General features: G+C 37.7%; 2 protein-coding genes across 7 annotated transcripts in view; both read left to right on the top strand.

The window, feature by feature from the left end:
* Nucleotides 1-17,789, top strand: part of LOC112297372 (trace amine-associated receptor 3) — a 43,642-nt gene that overhangs the window by 21,634 nt on the left and 4,219 nt on the right. Inside the window, exon 2 of one of the 6 annotated variants that reach the window (XM_071219633.1) lies at nucleotides 12,820-12,895. The exons of 2 other annotated variants lie outside the window; for them this stretch is intronic. The gene's annotated coding sequence lies outside the window, so the exon portion shown is untranslated. Of the gene's footprint in view, nucleotides 1-4,581; nucleotides 4,634-8,896; nucleotides 9,033-12,819; nucleotides 12,926-17,789 lie in introns of those variants that run through there. 3 more of the 6 variants (XM_071219632.1, XM_071219635.1, XM_071219636.1) reach the window with 3 other exon arrangements.
* LOC112297373 (trace amine-associated receptor 2) lies at nucleotides 4,503-9,920 on the top strand. The gene is made up of 2 exons (XM_045188784.3): nucleotides 4,503-4,633; nucleotides 8,767-9,920. The coding sequence occupies exons 1-2, from the start codon at nucleotides 4,610-4,612 to the stop codon at nucleotides 9,760-9,762; spliced, it is 1,020 nt and encodes a 339-aa protein (XP_045044719.2). The 5' UTR covers nucleotides 4,503-4,609; the 3' UTR covers nucleotides 9,763-9,920.

Raw genomic sequence — 17,789 nt, 5'->3', positions numbered from 1 at the left:
AGCAGGTTTTTTCTTTCCCCCAATCATTGTTTCTTTCTAATCCCTGTACATTTCTCTCCTGTGTTTCTGCACTGGCTAAAGCCCATAGCAAAAGAAGGGCATTGAAGGGGTTTTACAGGGTTTTTAGCCTTATGTCTCATCCTCACAGGAATACTCTTAGTGTTTCATCATTAAGTACGATGTTTGTTGAAATTTTTAATTTTTATGTATACTCCTAGATAGATTAAAGAAATTGTTTTTTCCCTAGTTTGATGAGAGGTTTTTATTTTGATAAATAGATTTGCATTTTACCATGTGTTCACTGAAATAATCAAATGATTATTCTCTCTTAATCCAATAATGTGGTGCATTACTTTAAGTGATATTCTAATGTTAGTATAGAGGGATAGATATTAATGAAAGAGGAGAGCACAGGGGATCAGACACTAAGAAACCTAATCTAGTAGGGAGCAGAGTCACATGATAAGCTTGCTTCCCTAGGAAGCTACAGCTTTACACACTGGCCAGGGGACCACTGCATCCTCCGCCCTTAGGACCTAACCCCGCAACCCCCCCACCCACCCCCACCCCCCGCAGCAGACAGGAAGGGGGCAAGAAGGATCATTACCAGGCATTAACAAGGAGGAAGAAAAACAGCAGGAGACACTCCTCTGCTGGGTTCACAGCCAGGAGAAGCCAAGGTGGCCAGGGGGGTGCAGTGGGGAGGTTCCTTCCACCATGAGGCAGGCACAGTAAGAACTAAGATGGTGTCCATGAGGGGCAGAGACTAGCCTGAGAAAAGGATCAGACTGGGTAAGGGTCACACACTTTCTGGAAGATCTAGGAAATGGGTTAGTTAGGGGGATGACCGGACCGTAACGGAGGATTGGAAAATTGATTGGTTCGTTTGAAAAAGCACCTGGTCCTTCTCAAACCCAAGATGATATAATCCAAGCTTAACGAAACTCTCTCTCTCTCTCCCACCTTTGGTTTATATTTGTTTGGAATATGTTTTTTGTTTTTCTTCTCCAAATTTCTATATTCTTATATTTTGGAAAATAAGCAAAAGTAATGATAGGATTTCACAGAAGGAGAAACAATTAAGGATAATACACATATGAATAAATGTTTTATCTCATTGGTAATCAAGAAAATGCACATTAAGACTACAAGAAAATACCATTTTTTACTCATTAAATTGTCAAGAATTTCATCTTGACAATACCATGTTAGATGTAGGTCATCAGAATTTCTACATATTGATTGTAAGAATGCAAATTAATGCAGCCATTTTGGAATACAGTTTGTTTTAGTCTTGTGAAGCCAAATATTCACATTCGTGTCGATTCTGCAATTACTTGCTCATGTATATTTCCAAGAAAATCTCTTGGATATATGTGGCAAGAGACTTGCCCAAGAATGTTAAAAACATCACTGTTGAAAATAGCGAAAGAACTAGAAATAATTCAAATATCCATCGATAGGAGAAAAAATAAATAAATTATTATAAGGTAGTGAAAAAGAAAGAACTACAGATACATATAGCATAAAGTTGAGTTAAAAAATAAGAGCAAAACAAATTCTAAAAGACAACAAAGTACATAATATCTATTTTATATAGAGTTCAAAAAACAAGTTATCCCCTGAATACTTTAATTTAGTTAATACAAATATATGTGATAAAGCTATTAAAAGAACACCCAAAACAATAAACATAAAATTCAAGATAGTAGCTACCTGGGGTGATTGGCAGAAAGTAACATACAGGTCTATTCAGTCTTATAGTTCAGTCACTTTTTTCTCCTATTTAACCATTGTCTACTAAGTTCAATTTAACTATATCAGCTTATTGATGTAAACTATTGTCAACTTAGTTCATAGTCATGTGTGTTTATTATGTTACAAACAAAGCAAGCAAGACATGAGTAGCATGATTGTGATTAATTCAAGTTCTACACATGTGAGTTCCATTAAAAATGTGAAACCTTACATTATTGATGTATCCCTTTGCCCCAGCTTGAGATACAAAATAAGATCATATCTCCTTGTATTATTTGAAGTAGTTAGCCAGCTTTCCCATTTCTTTTTGGGTCTTTTACTGGGGACTGAATCATTTCTCCTAAATTGCCACAAGGTGTCACTGTTCAAGTTAGAAGATGATGCCATTCCATCGGCAGTGCTGTGGGGTTAATGGACTTGCAGGGGAAGCTACTATTCCCAAGGGCTTAGAAAGGAGAGTGAGCGGGCGCTCATTACACTTACGTTCACCAAAGAGCTCTTTCTTTCAGATCTTGCGCTTTGGATCAGAGAGGCTGGTTCAGAAGAACCAGCTCAGCCAGTTTTCAAGGCTCAGCCATATGTTGTTTCTAGGATTTGTTTTTGACCCTGCCTGCTCCGTCAGTCCTCCCACCCTCCCTCATGGTCAGTGCCAGTCAGGAAAGCCCTTATGATTTTTCTTGCCAGCCTGCCTAAAGTGGTGTATTTTAGTTTACTGGATATACTCGAATTGCAGTGAACCTCAACAGGGAAGAGTACAAGACTGATTGCTTTTGCTCTATGCTGGATTCTTAGCTCTTTAAAAATTACAATTTAAGTTCTAACCTTCCCCTGCTACTCATCTGCCATCTACCTCCTGTATTTTGCCATGTATAATGCACGCCTTTTTGCCCAAATTTTTGAGGGAAAAATAAGGATGCGCATTATACTTGGGTTTAACAATTAACATGCTCTGGGTATAATAATCTCACTTGCAATGCTCACAAAAACCATGGGTGTACATTATACACGGCAAAATACAGGTAATTTTTTTTTTTTTTTTTAATTGTTATGCAATTACAGTTGTATGCCTTTTCTCCCCATCCCTCTACCCCACCCCAGGTGAACCCACCTCCCTCCCCCCTCTCCACCCTCCCCCTTGGTTTTGTCCATGTGTCCTTTATAGTAGTTCCTGTAATACCCTCTTCCCACTATCCCCGCCCCCTCCCCCCACCCCCGCCCTGGCTATTGTTAGATTGTTCTTAACTTCAATGTCTCTGGTTATATTTTGTTTGCTTTTTTCTTCTATTGCTTATGTTCCAGTTAAAGGTGAGATCATATGGTACTTGTCCCTCACTTCCTGGCTTATTTCACTTAGCATAATGCTCTCCAGTTTCATCCATGCTGTTGCAAAGGGTATAAGCTCCTTCTTTCTCTCTGCTGCGTAGAATTCCATTGTGTAAATATACCATAGTTTTTGGATCCACTCGTTTGCTGATGGGCACTTCGGTTGCTTCCAGTACTTGGCTATTGTAAATTGTGCTGCTATGAACATTGGGGTGCCTGGTACTGGCATAAAATACAGGTAATTGAAGGGAACGCTTAAATAGTTCTTTACAGAATCAGGAAGGTTTATCCAAAATGACTGGCAAAGATAGAAGTTCCTGGCAACTTTTGATAGTAACATTGTCTGGTATTAAAGAAATTAAGTTCTACCTCCTGGCAAACAACTGCACTGTTTGTAAAACTTTCATTTGAAATCCTTTCCCATACATTTTTCTCATCATAACATACTGTAAATATGAATCTGTTCTGAAATGAAAATAAATATTTTTAGTTACTCTTTGTCATAACTTCAAAACGATCTCCTGAGCCAAGACCAACTACATCATTTGTGAATGCTTTTGTAAAATTAAAATGCAGAGTGCTTTGTTAAAAAATGATTAAAAATTTCAGGAGGGTGACTGCAAAGCATTAACCCAAGTGTGGGCCCTTTGGAGTCCAGTTCCCCACGTGGCCGTGAACATTGCATGCCGAAGCAGAAGCCCTGAGCCAAGCTGGCAGATTACATAGAGCAGGCAAGATGATAATTCAAGCTGGACCCTGACGTCTTCCAGTGACCAGTATTATAGTTTGTCTACTTCTCCAGTATGCTGCCTTCCAAGGCTGTCCCATCAGTGAAGAATAAACCTACACATTTTAAAAGAACACAAAGAAGTAGAGCCTTTAACACGCGTGAGTAGATTTAAGCCAGTAGCATCTGAGAAGGGTTGGCATCATCATGTGAGTTCCTTTAAGAGATAATAATTATGCGCCCTTCTCTGGGTCTGAGGATTGATTAGATTTATTCTTTCAGAGGGATTTATACAAAGGACAAAAGAGAAAACCAATGCGGGGTAAGGCCTCTTCTCAGTGACTAGACTATGAAACAAAATGTAGACGGGGATAGTCTCAGATTTTCTAAAGAGGTGGAGGGCACGCATCTATTTTTCTAAATGAACCTCTGATCCCACCCAGTGTGGTTGGATTAGGTTCCTTAAAGCCACCAGTAACCCAGTTGATCAGATTTGCCCAACAGTGGGTATATAATAGCAGACTGAGAACCTTCAGAGACGCAGGTGATGAAAACTTAGGTAAGCCGAGACTCCTGAGAGGATGGAGTGGTTTAGGCTCATTAAGCTATTAAACTTTAGAAAGGCAGGGTTAATTTTTGCTTAAAAAAAGTCTTTTCAGACCCAATTCCCTTGAGACTAATTGTTAAGTTATTGAATAGCACAATCCACATAGTTCAGGTTTTCTAGTTCCATATAAGCAGTCACAAGAGTTAGAAAGAAACAAAGAAATAAAGTTTCTTCAGTAAGGAGTCTAATTAACAATGGAATCTTCTACAGTGCAACAGGTATGTAGAGAAGGGATGAACAAGGACTGATCTGTGTTTTCTCTTCTTTGAGGTTTTCTTAAGAAGTAAATTGTCACCCTAATGCAGTTGTATTGCTGGCATATTGATTCTTCTATTCTTGCTTTTGGCTTATGTGCAGAGAGAGAATGCGTAGGAATATGGAAGCTTATATGTGCAAGTTTTAAGAAAAATTTATGATAAAAGACAGAGCCTTTTAACCCTGTGAACAAGGATGGTGTGTTGCCTTTGGGCAGTGCCCCATATTTCCTGGGAAGAAGATTTGGAGTCTTGGGCAAGTTACCTCTTCCTAAGTGGTTGAGTAAACTATGGTGTTCACCCAAGTGAAGCAGAAAGTTAAAGCAATTACCTGGGCTTTTTACATATAACCCCACACCTTTACTTTCTCGGGAGAAATCTTTTTCTGTTCAAATGCGTTATTGAATGTAGTGTTCATCCTAACGAGGGAGGAAGGAAGAAGCAGGAGAGGAAAGTTACCTTTGATAGAGCTCTTTATGTATGAGGCATTATGCTAAGGCTGTTAATATGTATTATTTAATATGTTGAGATTCATTACATTTAATATTTAATAGAAATTGAATGACTGAAAGAAATCAATAGCTTGAGTAAGGGAAAAAGAATTCAAGGAAAACAGAAAGAATGATTAGCAGGGAGAAAGACTTTGTGAAGTCCCTTAGAAGTTTAAAAAGTGGTTGCCCAAGCAGAGGAATATTTAATATAAAAGCACTTACCAAATGTAATGATAAGTTAAAAAGAAATGAGATCACATTAGAAAAATCAGAGAATTCTTTATTATCGTGGCCATGGTCCTGCAATTTAATTGCTTCCTTGAAAAAATGCAAAAGACACTTTTATTTTAATAATTCAGTAGAATAAAGTTTAGATATAGTATTTATTCATACACTGAATGGACAAGAAATTCATTATGTCCCAAATCTTTCATCTTTGTGCTTTTTGTAGAAATACAACAGTGATGGAGAAAAGACCAGATTTCCCATTTAATTTTGTTGCAATCCATGTATCTGTGTATTTATATTAACAGGTTTAAAAAGTAGGAAAAAAGACACAGAATATAACCTCGGAAATATTGTTTTATGCATTTAGCTTTCACAGACAAGCAATCTGAAAGGTGTGAACAATATAGCCATTAAAAGGGTTAAAATGATGATGGATGTCACGTGCGAGAAACATGCCAAATGCACTGTGGAGAATGATGAATGGAAGTTACTTAAAAGCACTGTTTGATGAACTCACCAAATATTCATTTAATGTGTTCCTGTCTGCTCTGTAGCGAATGCATGAGGGACACAAATACTAATGTATGTGTCACATTATGTGTTTCAAAGAACTTTATTACAGTCACCCCATGACTTTGAAGGTTAAAAGAACTGAGGAAGACTTTCCAACAGTGGAATGGTAGGGTGATTAATAATATGTCACTAGGCCATGAACACAGAGAAGTTTGGAATTAAATTTTAAAATGTTGTGGAGTTGCCTGTAGCACAAAAATATTGTGTGTATGCCATTTTCATTAAAATGAAATTGTTATTTCTCTTAGATTTTCTTTTCAAGAAGTAAAGTGATTTAAAAATAAACTAACAGAATTTTCTTTGGCTCTCCTATGCTCTTTAATGAATTAACTGAAGGTGATTTAAACCTTCCCTTCTCTTTCATAAGACTGCAATTTCTCCCAGTATTTTCCTCTGTGGTGAATTCACTACTGGTCCTCGGGTGGCTCACACAAAGTGAGAAGCAGTAGAAAAATGTGGTACCAAGATGGGGGTAAATTCCTTGCTTCTCATTTTCTTCTACCTTTTCTTTTTCCTGGGATGTTCTAGGAGGAAAAAGACAGAAATGCTATATACATATTAGAAATCCCTATGCTACCTGCTAAGAATGAATAACATTTGAGAATCAGTTGTACATGTTTAGAAATTTTGGATAAAAATGTTTTGATCAAAACATTTTTCAGAAATAAGTCTGTTGTTTCTGTAAATAGCCATCAGGGCATTACTTGGAGATCCCAAAGGCAGTTGGGTAGCATTCCTATAATTCGGTCGTATCACCCATATCCCTCCTTCTCCATCTTTACTTCCATTGCTAAAATGTGTCCATTCTCACAGTTAGGTCACTGGTTCTGCCCAGGTAGGGATGTGACTCCAGAGCAGAAAGGAGGAGAAAACTAGTTTCCCAATATCGAACACTTAACAATCAGGAGAGAGCTTTTAATTTCAAATCTGCATTCATTCTCCTGTAGTTAACTTAATTGCTTTATTTTCTTTCTTTTTAAAATCACTATTCAAATTTGAGAGCCAAGTGTAAGAGTTCCTTTGACTATATGTGGTCAGGAACACAGCTTTGGAGGTCAGCAACAAAACTGGAAACTCTCTCCTTGCCCACCCTATTGTCTCTTCAAACCCCTATTTTCTCTGCTGTTTCAGAGACCCTGAGAGTGGCTTTCAAATGCCTCCAAAAATCTTGGTGCTTTTTCTTTACCCGACCTTTCATCTTGGAATAGACTTTTTTCTCTTCTGCTCAAATCCCCCTTACCCCTTGAGAGCAAGTTGAAAGTCCCGCCCTCAGTGGGAATATTCTTGTCTGCCTCAGCCTGAAATTTCCTAGCCCATTTTTGATGTTTGATTTCACATTCTGCCTAGATCTCTCTTTGGCCAATTTATCACCACCGTTACTTTTTATCTGTGGTGCAAGATCATTTAGTTTTTACATGTTGTTGTCTTTTGTCTCCAGCTGTTTTGTAGACTTTCTGCAGGCAGGACTAGTTTATTCTTCCTCGTTCCTTTCATTGTGTCTTGTGTATTGTAGGCATTCAATAAACAGTTACGTGTGATGGTAGCCTTATATCACAGAGGCTGAGAACTTATTGCTTTATCTATTAGTAATTGGTCCGGTCTCATATGTGTGAAGTCATTGATGGCTAAAGGATTTCTGCTGTATTAATAGTTATGCTTTGTCCCTGGCTGGGTAACTTAGCTGGTTAGAGCGTCATGTCAATATGCCAAGGTTGTGAGTTCAATTCCTGGCCAAGGCACATACAAGACTCAACCAATGAATACATAAATAAGTGGAAAAACACATCAATGTTTCTCTCTCACAAATCAATAAATAAAAAATTTAAGAAAATAGTTATGCTTTGTATTTAATAATGCTTTTTATACGTGCTGATTTTTACATGCAAAAGGAAGATACTGGGCCAATACAAGGAGAGCATGAATCACTTGTTTTTATTGCAGTGGAGATGGCTCGCTTTCCTAAAGCTTTCTAATCATCTGCTCCTAGCTCTCTACGTGACCCACAGAGAGGAACTTGTCAGGCTGTTATTATTGTCTATTGCTCATTGCATGAGGCTTGGAGAAGAGGCACTGGGGAGGTGCAGTTCCTCTTCACGAAGAAGTGAAAGTAGTCCAGCTTTGGCCTTTGCCCCCTCTCCTTTAGCTGCTCTGGCGGGTGAGATGCTTCGAAAGGCTTCATGATTGGCTGAAGAGGATGATTCTGCCAGATCATTAGACATCCTTACATGATTCTTCCTCTTTCAAACAACTTCAGCATAAAAAATGAAACATAATGAAAATAATGGAACACTTAACTAAAATGAGTTTCAAATAATAACCTCCTGGTCCCACAAAGTTATGGGCCCCAATCAAATCAAATCTGACTTTGTGTTCCTGACTCATATGACGGAGAAGTGAATGTATTTTTCACTGGATATCTAGCCTTCCTACATGTACAAGGAGGATCAATTATAATAAGTTCAATAATAAACTTGGTTCTCCTCCTCCTCCACTTCCTTCTTCATCTTCTTTTCCTTTTAAATTTCAGACCCTGGCATAATAAAGTAAGAGCTTTCCAAATTTTGGTGGTATAATCTGAATCAAGGAAGGTATAAACAACAATCATTTAAACTCATTAAAATTCTATGAAGTTGTGAATAAAGATTAAAATAAACAAATAAAAACATCATAAGTAAGTATTTTAGCATAAATTATGTTCCTTGAGTCTTTTAGTCTTTCTAGAGTTCTTCTAGGAAAACTATATAAAACATAGAAAAATTTATCTATTATTGGACAAAATTCCATGTGTTCTTGCTTTTTCTGAAGGAAACATTCAATTGCTCTGAATATGGAAATGGATCTTGCCCAGAAAACGAAAGGCCGCTGGGTGTCCGCACCGCCATGTACTCATTTATGGCAGGAGCCATATTCATCACGGTCTTCGGCAACCTTACCATGATAATTTCCATTTCCTACTTCAAGCAGCTGCACACACCGACCAACCTCCTCATCCTCTCCATGGCGGTCACTGATTTCCTCCTGGGGTTCACCATCATGCCATACAGTATGATCAGATCGGTGGAGAACTGCTGGTATTTCGGGCTCACATTTTGCAAGATCCATTATAGTTTTGACTTGATGCTTAGCATAACGTCCATTTTCCATCTTTGCTCCGTGGCCATTGATAGATATTATGCTATCTGTTACCCTTTGCGGTACTCCACCAGAATGACGATTGCAGTCATTAAACGGTTGCTCCTTCTCTGCTGGGCAGTCCCCGGGGCATTTGCCTTTGGAGTGGTCTTCTCAGAGGCCTACGCTGATGGAATAGAGGGCTATGACATCTTGGTCGCTTGTTCCAGTGCCTGCCCAGTAATGTTCAACAAGTTATGGGGGACCACCATGTTTATGGCGGGTTTCTTCACTCCTGGGTCTGTGATGGTGGGGATTTACAGCAAAATTTTTGCAGTATCCAGAAAACATGCTCGTGCGATCAACAACGTATCAGAAAATCAAAATAATCAAATGAAGAAAGACAAAAAAGCAGCTAAAACTTTAGGGATAGTGATGGGTGTTTTCTTACTCTGTTGGTTTCCCTGTTTCTTCACAATTTTATTGGATCCCTTTTTGAACTTCTCCACTCCGGGAGTTTTGTTTGATGCTTTGACATGGTTTGGCTATTTTAATTCCACCTGTAATCCCTTAATATACGGTTTCTTCTATCCCTGGTTTCGCAGAGCACTTAAGTACATTTTACTAGGTAAAGTTTTCACCTCACATTTCCATAACACTAATTTATTTACTCAAAAAGAAACTGAATAGGCTTATTCTGTATGAGTGAATTGAAGAAAAAGAACTGGAACTAGAACAAAGAAGTCACTTAAAGTGTGTGTGTGTATTGTGTGTGTGTGTGTGTGTGTGATATTTTGACTATCATGGAAAGCTCTTAGTTTCTAAGACTTTAGGAAAAAGAGAGGAATCATTTTGGACCAAAAATCGCTCCTTTTCATCATACTTCATATGCACACTACTTCCAGATAGAGAAAAAAAGAATGTTAGAAAGGTGAAAGAAGATGAAAAAAGGCAGGAGAGGGGTGAAGAAGACACACAAAATCTTTTAAATACGGGAAAGGGAGCAAACGCAGCTGAGCTTGAGGACTGCTGCCCCTTCACCACCATGCACACCTTGCGTGATAGTTCCATTCACTTTTTCTCCTTCGGTGTCTGACCAGATGTATTTTGACATATCAATAACTAAAAATTATAGGTAAATAAATATGGAATTAACAATTTAAAAACTGCACATGCTGTCAGGAATCAGTCATCAGTTAGCTGAGAGTTAAGCCTTGACTACATGTTATGGTTGTGAGGTTAAACGTTTTTAAAATGGAAGAGAAATGGAAATTGTGTAACTTGAGGCCACAGAGTCAACCAACGGGTTCCTGTAGGTATCATCTTAATTATAACAATTTCTATTTTATTAGCAGGCAAATGCTATTCAGTGCCTTCCTTTCTTCCTTAGGCTCATCCACATTTTGGGTTGCCAATTGGTATTCTGACTTTTAATTAATGTGAAATATATAATCCAAGAAGTTGTGTTTTGAATCCATCATTCATTTTTTGCTTAATATTTGTACATATATGTTTGAATAATAGAGAAGTGAGAGAAGGAAACAAAGAAGAAAACTAACACTTATCAGGTGGGGAGGTCTCTGGGTACAGGAAACTCTATATGGTATTTGTTACTCAGTGTCTTTTCAACTGTAAGTTGAGACCCATTGATAACTTGTGATTTTGATTAAGTGGTCATTAACCATTGGTGTGCTGGTAAATGTTTAACACCTGGTTCTGAAAAAAGAAAAGTCCTGATTTATAGAATTTAATAATTTTCTTGGTATATATTAGAAATAATCTTCAATTAGCTAATTTCTAATTATCAATGTAATGTCAACTGCCTCTCAAAAATTTTGAAAACTTAACTGAATAGAATTCCAACATACTACTGACTGCAAGTAATATTTTCATTGAAAAACAAACTGGAATAGAAGAAAATAAATAATTTCAAATATGTCACTTGCATTGATGACAAATATTGTCTTATGAATTTTTAATTTATATATAATATATATATGTTCTGTGTATGTTTTTTTCATATGTAGGTAAACTGTTTCACTGAAATATTTTTTAATTTCCTCATTTATATTATTTCAATGAACAAGTTAACAATTTTTTTTGTAGATAAGTTTACTTAATTGCCCACGAATTCACTTTGACCTTAGTGCCTTGCACAGAGCACCGTTAAACAGTGGCCATTCAGCCTGCAGCCTGAGTGCTAACCTTGTGTAGCTGCCCAAAGACGGGCCCACACATGTCGTCTGGGCCTCCTGCTGCCCTCCGGCCTTGCTGTCCCGCTGATGGCTTGGTCCCTCCCTGCAGCCTACAGGGCAGAGGTAGAGTAGTGCAGCTTCTTTGAGATGGTGAAAGAGACTACAAATACGATATAAATGCGAGAACAGATTTTTCAAGAGCAGACAAATTAAAGGCAGGTGGTTTTATGAGAACTAATGTGGCGTATTAGATAATAAAGAGTATTTTTTTGGTAATTCTTCTTAAAGAAGTGATTCTGTTTTGGTATTCAAACATGCACATGCATAAAGACTTTTTTTTAAAAAAAAAAAAGACCAATTGCTAAGAAATGAGTAAGATAGATTTTAGACTTATTATGAAGTAGAATTATTTTGAGTTAGTGTTTATTAAATTTACCTCTCAATTCATTACTATATGACTTTAGAAAATAAAACAAAAGAGCTTGCTGTAAGGTTGCCAGTTGGCATATGTTGGAAAGGAGTTCATGACTGTGCTTTTGAATGGATGATACAATCTGTGACGGAGGTTATTGTTTGTGCAGGTGCTTACAGATGAAATAATAATTTGGCAGTTTTATGTGCAGACAATAAAGTTTCTTATAGTATTTCTCTTTGTGTTAGAGTCCTGTTTGCACGTTCAAACACCGTAGCACTAGCTCCTCTGTAAGGCTCTGCTCAGTATCCCTCCCTTTTCAGGGCCCTTTATATTTTCATAGAGCAGTCACCTGCCTAGCTTGCTAGTGAAGGCGTGACCCCGCCTCCCGTGAACATTCTGCCTTCCATCCTTCATCTTGCTTTATCTCCCAGAGTTCGTAATGTCTCCTCTCCACACCCAGAGTTTTATAGGGAGGTGGAGATGATGCAAATGAACCTGGGGACATGCGCCTTTCATCCCCGGTCGTACCACTGACTACAGATGCAGGACTAGAACCCAGCTCCTGTGGCTTCTCACTCGGTGTCATTTACTGAACTAGTATTTTGAAGATTTGTGACCCTTGGGGTTTTTGTCCTCTTTTTTATTTTCAACTAAGGATTTTTGTCAAACTAGTACAAATCACTGAAGTAAAAAATAAATGCTTCTGTCCCCCCACAAAAGGTTTTCATTACATTTGGGAATCAAAGTGTAAACAGAAATCTTTCATAGTTCAGACAGTTGTTCCCCCTTTGGATATCAGCCAGCATTAATTTAGCCTACAATGTCTATGCACTTTCACTACAGAGATATTTCAGTACCTTATCTTCCTAGAGTGGAAACCAAGTGACAATGCAGTCACTATACTTTGTTGTCCTTTATTTGGAGAAAGAAACTGAAAAGTACTTGGGACATTAAAAATACAAAGAATATTTCAATTACCTCCAGGAAAGAGAGTTTAAAAGAGCAATTCCACTGGGGCTCTGCAGTTTGTTCCTCTGTTGGAGCTCCTGGATCTGAATTCTCCACTCCAGGTCTCTTGAGAGCAGAGGCAGGTGTATATGAATCAGACATGTTAATCCTCAACATTACACTTTTCAGAATTTCCCGACCTGGTGCCTGCAAAGCCACCAGAAGAGATGCATTGATTCACAACTAGCTCTTCAGGAGAGGAAAGGTACTGGGGTCAATAAAAACAACTGGAAAGGTACTATCCTTTTCTTTAAATTGTTAAATTATTCTCTTCAATATAATTGAACAGTAATAATGAAATTTTAAAGAGAACCAGAAATTGTTACAAATAGGATGAAGTGGAGAAGGTAGGGGTTTTTTTTCTAACTGAAAAATAATTATTATTACATTTAAGTGAAAGAAAGTTCTTAAATTTTCATCAAAATTTGTTTGCAATTTATAAATTTCTATGTAGTGACAATATAAAAAGTGTTTTTGCAAAGTACAAGAACTATGAAGGACACGATTTAGTAAATGTAAGTTACTTTAGAATTTCAATAATGTTAAAATGTACTCTTTGCTTTAATATTATATATTAATTTAAAGACTTGTTATATACTACTTCATTCACTGTCAGACACTACATATTTGATTTGGGGTATTTTTTTTTTCTCTTGCACACAGCACTTACTTAAGATATCCTGTTTCTCTCTGTTCCTCAGGTTATTCACTCCTTTCAGACACAAAGAGTGCCCAACCTAAAAATGACATTTTTCTCTTGGCAAGAACTGTTCTTGAATTCAATGGGCATACAAAATATTTAGACATCTTGCTAAAAAGTACATTTTGGGATGGGTCTGAGTTTTTACAGTTTTTTACATTTCCAAAAATGTTCCCAGATGATGTTGTGGCTGGTCTATGGACCATATTTTGATTAGCAAGGGCTAGATGGGAGAAACTATCAGCAGATAACACCATCGACTTTCCTGTTGCCCAAATCCATCAGAAATGAGTTGTTTGGAGATGGTAAGGGGTGGTGAGAGCTTGACTGAGACAGGAGCCAGAGGACCTGGATCATAATGTTGCTTCCAGCTTTTAGTAGCAGTAGTTACCCCACAACCTTAGTTATTTCATACATGTATGGAACAGTTGGAATGACACAGTGGAAATGTACCCTTCACGTAGTTTAAGACACCCATTATTATTTTTAAAATTTTTATTGTTATTCAATTACAGTTGTATGCCTTTTCTCCCCTTCCCTCCTCCCAACCCCAGCTGAACCCATCTCCCTCCCCCACCCCCACCATCCCCCCCGATTTTGTCCATGTGTCCTTTATAATAGTTCCTGCAATCCCCTCTTCCCACTGTCCCCAACACACTCCCCCCGGCCACTGCTAGACTGTTCCCAACTTCAATGTCTCTGGTTGTATTTTGTTTGCTTTTTTCTTTTGTTGATTATGTTCCAGTTAAAGGTGAGATCATATGGTATTTGTCCCTCAATGCCTGGCTTATTTCACTTAGCATAAAGCTCTCCAGTTCCATCCATGCTGTTGCAAAGGGTATAAGCTCCTTCTTTCTCTCTGCTGCGTAGAATTCCATTGTGTAAATATACCATAGTTTTTGGATCCACTCGTTTGCTGATGGGCACGTAGGTTGCTTCCAGTACTTGGCTATTGTAAATTGTGCTGCTATGAACATTGGGGTGCACAGGTTCTTTTGGATTGGTGTTTCAGGGTTCTTAGGGTATAATCCCAGCAGCAGAATTGCTGGGTCAAAGGGCAGTTCCATTTTTAGTTTTCTGAGGAAATTCCATACTGTTTTCCACAGTGGCCTCACCAGTCTGCATTCCCACCAACAGTGCACTAGGGTTCCCTTTTCTCTGCATCCTCTGCAACATTTGTTTGTGGATTTGTTTATGCTGGCCACTCTGACTGGTGTGAGATGGTACCTCATTGTGGTTTTAATTTGCATCTCTCTGATGGCTAGTGAGGCTGAGCATCTTTTCATATGTCTCTGGGCCCTCTGTATGTCTTCCTTGGAGAAGTGTCTGTTCAAGTCCTTTGCCCATTTTTTAATTGGGTTGTTTGTCTTCCTGGAGTGGAGTCGTGTGAGTTCTTTATATATTTTGGAGATCAGGCCCTTGTCTGAGGTATCATTGGCAAATATGTTTTCCCATACTGTTGGTTCTCTTTGTAATTTGGTGCTGTTTTCTTTAGCCTTGCAGAAGCTTTTTATTTTGATGAGGTCCCATTTGTTTATTCTTTCCTTTATGTCCCTTGCTTTAGGGGACATGTCTGTGAGGATGTGGCTGTGTGGAATGTCTGAGATTTTCCTGCCAATGTTTTCCTCAAGGACTTTTATGGTGTTACAACTTATATTTAAGTCTTTTCTCCATCTTGAGTTTATTTTTTGACACCCATTATTTTTATGTTGAGTAGGTGTCATTTGAAATGCTGTTTGTTTTAAAGGGGGTTATTAGCTACTTTCTAGGCAACATTTACTCTTTTCCTAATATTTTTGTCTTTTCCAACCAGATGTCTCTAATACAATAAGACTAAATGCATGGTGTGTTAGAGTTAATTTGTTTCCATTTAAATCAACTGCCTCCCTGCTATGTATATTATATATTTCAAAGGTTAGATAATCAATGGGATGTTATGTCAGTAACTGTAAATTTCTTGAGACACCTATGGCAAAGATAAGGCAGTGTTACAAAGTGCTGTGCCAGAAGAAAGAACCAAGGCATTTGAAAGCAAAGTCAGCTACAAAATGAGGAAATGGAAACTCCTGTCTCTAGAACCTTTGACTTCCCCCAACAGCCTGTAATAGTATGAGATTTTCTCCAACTGGGAGAGTCAAAAATGGTTTCTGGAAAGAAATGGCACGTGAGCTGAGCCCTGACATGCGTAGATGAAAGGGCTGACAATCAGGTGGAGAAAAGGGAGCTGGCCGAGCCGCAGAGTGGGCATTTGTAGGGCAATAGAGAGCCCGCTGTGGACAAGGGTGGCTGGAGTATTGTAGACTGAAGGGAAGAAAGGCCGCAGCCGTGGTTTCCATGCAAACAGATGCTGAAAGATACATTCATAAAGTTTTGGCTAGGTATGTTGTCCCAGGTCCTGTCCACTGTATCCACCAAAGAAAACTACAGGGTGGGGCCAAAGTAGGTTTAGGGTTGTGAGTACGCAAAACACAGAGTTTATTCTTGGATTACTGTTTATTAATTATTGTATTATTTTCCATACAAACAACTGTAAACTTACTTTTGCCCCACCCTATACCTGTAGTCTTGATAAAAAGATTTATTTAAATCAATTCCTTTTTAGCCACTTACTTCTAACACATTCCCTGGTACTTAGTTTTAGTAAAGATTCTTCTCTTCTAGTTTTCCAATAATGCTGTAGTTTATAGCTCATTACAACAATGACGCTTCGCTTTGGTTTTAATTTTCACTCTCCTCTCTGCCCCTGCTGTCTGAAATGGAGGTTGCTCTCCCTGCTCTGGAGAGCGTTTACTGTCGCTCTCTCCCAGCTGCTTTTTGGAGGACAACAGTTTCAAGATGTCATCTCTGCCCCTGCCAACTGCCATGTGGCTTTATAAGGCTCACTTATGAACTGTGAGCTATTTGGAATAAATGTTTTTACATGCCAGACACTATTTTTACTTTTTGATGTCTCAATGTATAAATTAGTATAAGTAGTTACAAAGAAGATTTATAGGAGAAGTCAGTTTCTTTAATTATCTCAGTTTTCAGTTCTCAGTGAGTAAAATAACTCACTTTTATTCCTAAAATGTCTTGAAGTAGTCTTTGTTATTGTAGTCTTTAAATATTCACTATTATCTGTTTAGAAATTAGAGAATAGACAAAAAGTACAATACAGTGAATTTTCATAAATGTCAAGCCATTGCTTATCTTTTCTATTATACTCCATATACCATTTATGGATTTGTAATATGATACTAGTCTAAATTTGGAAATCATTCAGCAAATTGCACTCACTGTTATTTTTATTTAATTAGTTTAATTAAAGTTAATACCAATTTTCTCTTTGGATGGCATTTGCTTTTAGGCTTAGAATAATGTTGGGGCTTTAAAAATGGAATTTATATTTAAGAACCTAGACTTTAAGATCAATGTTAAATAGATTATGTAGAATTTGACATTTTCTTCTGAACTGTGGGAAGAGAAATGATGCAATAATCAGTGTTAATGTTAGTTCCAGGTCTTTCAATGGGTGCTGGTTTTGCTAAGAAACTCGTCCTTCTACCTAGCACACCCTGAGCAGGTATTCAGAAGAGGTCAGAGAAGATAGTTTCAAATTTTATGTGGTTTTCTTAAGCAATTATTGAATCAGCTAACATATTTTAGATTTTAGCCTTAAATTCAACAAGCACAGGGAAATCAGAATTTAAGGCAAAAAAGAAAGCATATTATTTATGAACATTATCCACATTTGTGCTCAAATAGAAAAACTTTAAAATTTACTTCTTATTATACTTAATTTGAATCAGCATGTTACACTAATTGCTCATATTTGCCTTTGCGGATCCTTCTTATCTGATGTTTTCAACAAACAAAAGTAACAAGAAATCATAATTTGGATTAATTTATGTGTCTGTCCATATATACACGCAGAGGTGGTAATGGGAACTTTACCTGTAGAGCGCAGTGCTAGAAGACGGGAACATGTTTTATAGCAACGGTGGCACTGTGCTAGTTGGTACCTTATGAGAGCATGTGACTATATTTGCCTCCTTCTGTTAGAACCGTGGATTGTAAGCTTCTGCTTTCTACTTCATCTTCATATGCCATTCCTATTTTCAGGCTATGAAAATGAAAATCTGAACCTAGAGTTCGCTGTGCTGGGCCAACTCTTCCTCCTGCAGAAATAAGTATGTTCAGCCCATGGAACTTGCTCTTTGATAAATCTTAGCTCCATGATATAATCTTGCACTGAAAATCTGACTTGCAAATTTTTATGACTGGAGATATTCCAACTTATTTTATCACTCAGTGCTTGAAATGGAAACATGAGGGGGGAAAGGAAAAGATCTTAATGAGAAATAATTAATATTTGAACATTTTACATACAAAACTGGCAATGTCATGGAGGCTATGTGCA

This window comes from Desmodus rotundus, chromosome 11 (assembly GCF_022682495.2).
Source record: "Desmodus rotundus isolate HL8 chromosome 11, HLdesRot8A.1, whole genome shotgun sequence".
Taxonomy (NCBI): Eukaryota; Metazoa; Chordata; class Mammalia; order Chiroptera; family Phyllostomidae; genus Desmodus; species Desmodus rotundus.
Note: the sequence above shows the minus strand (reverse complement) of the source record. Positions and strands in the feature narration are given on the sequence as shown.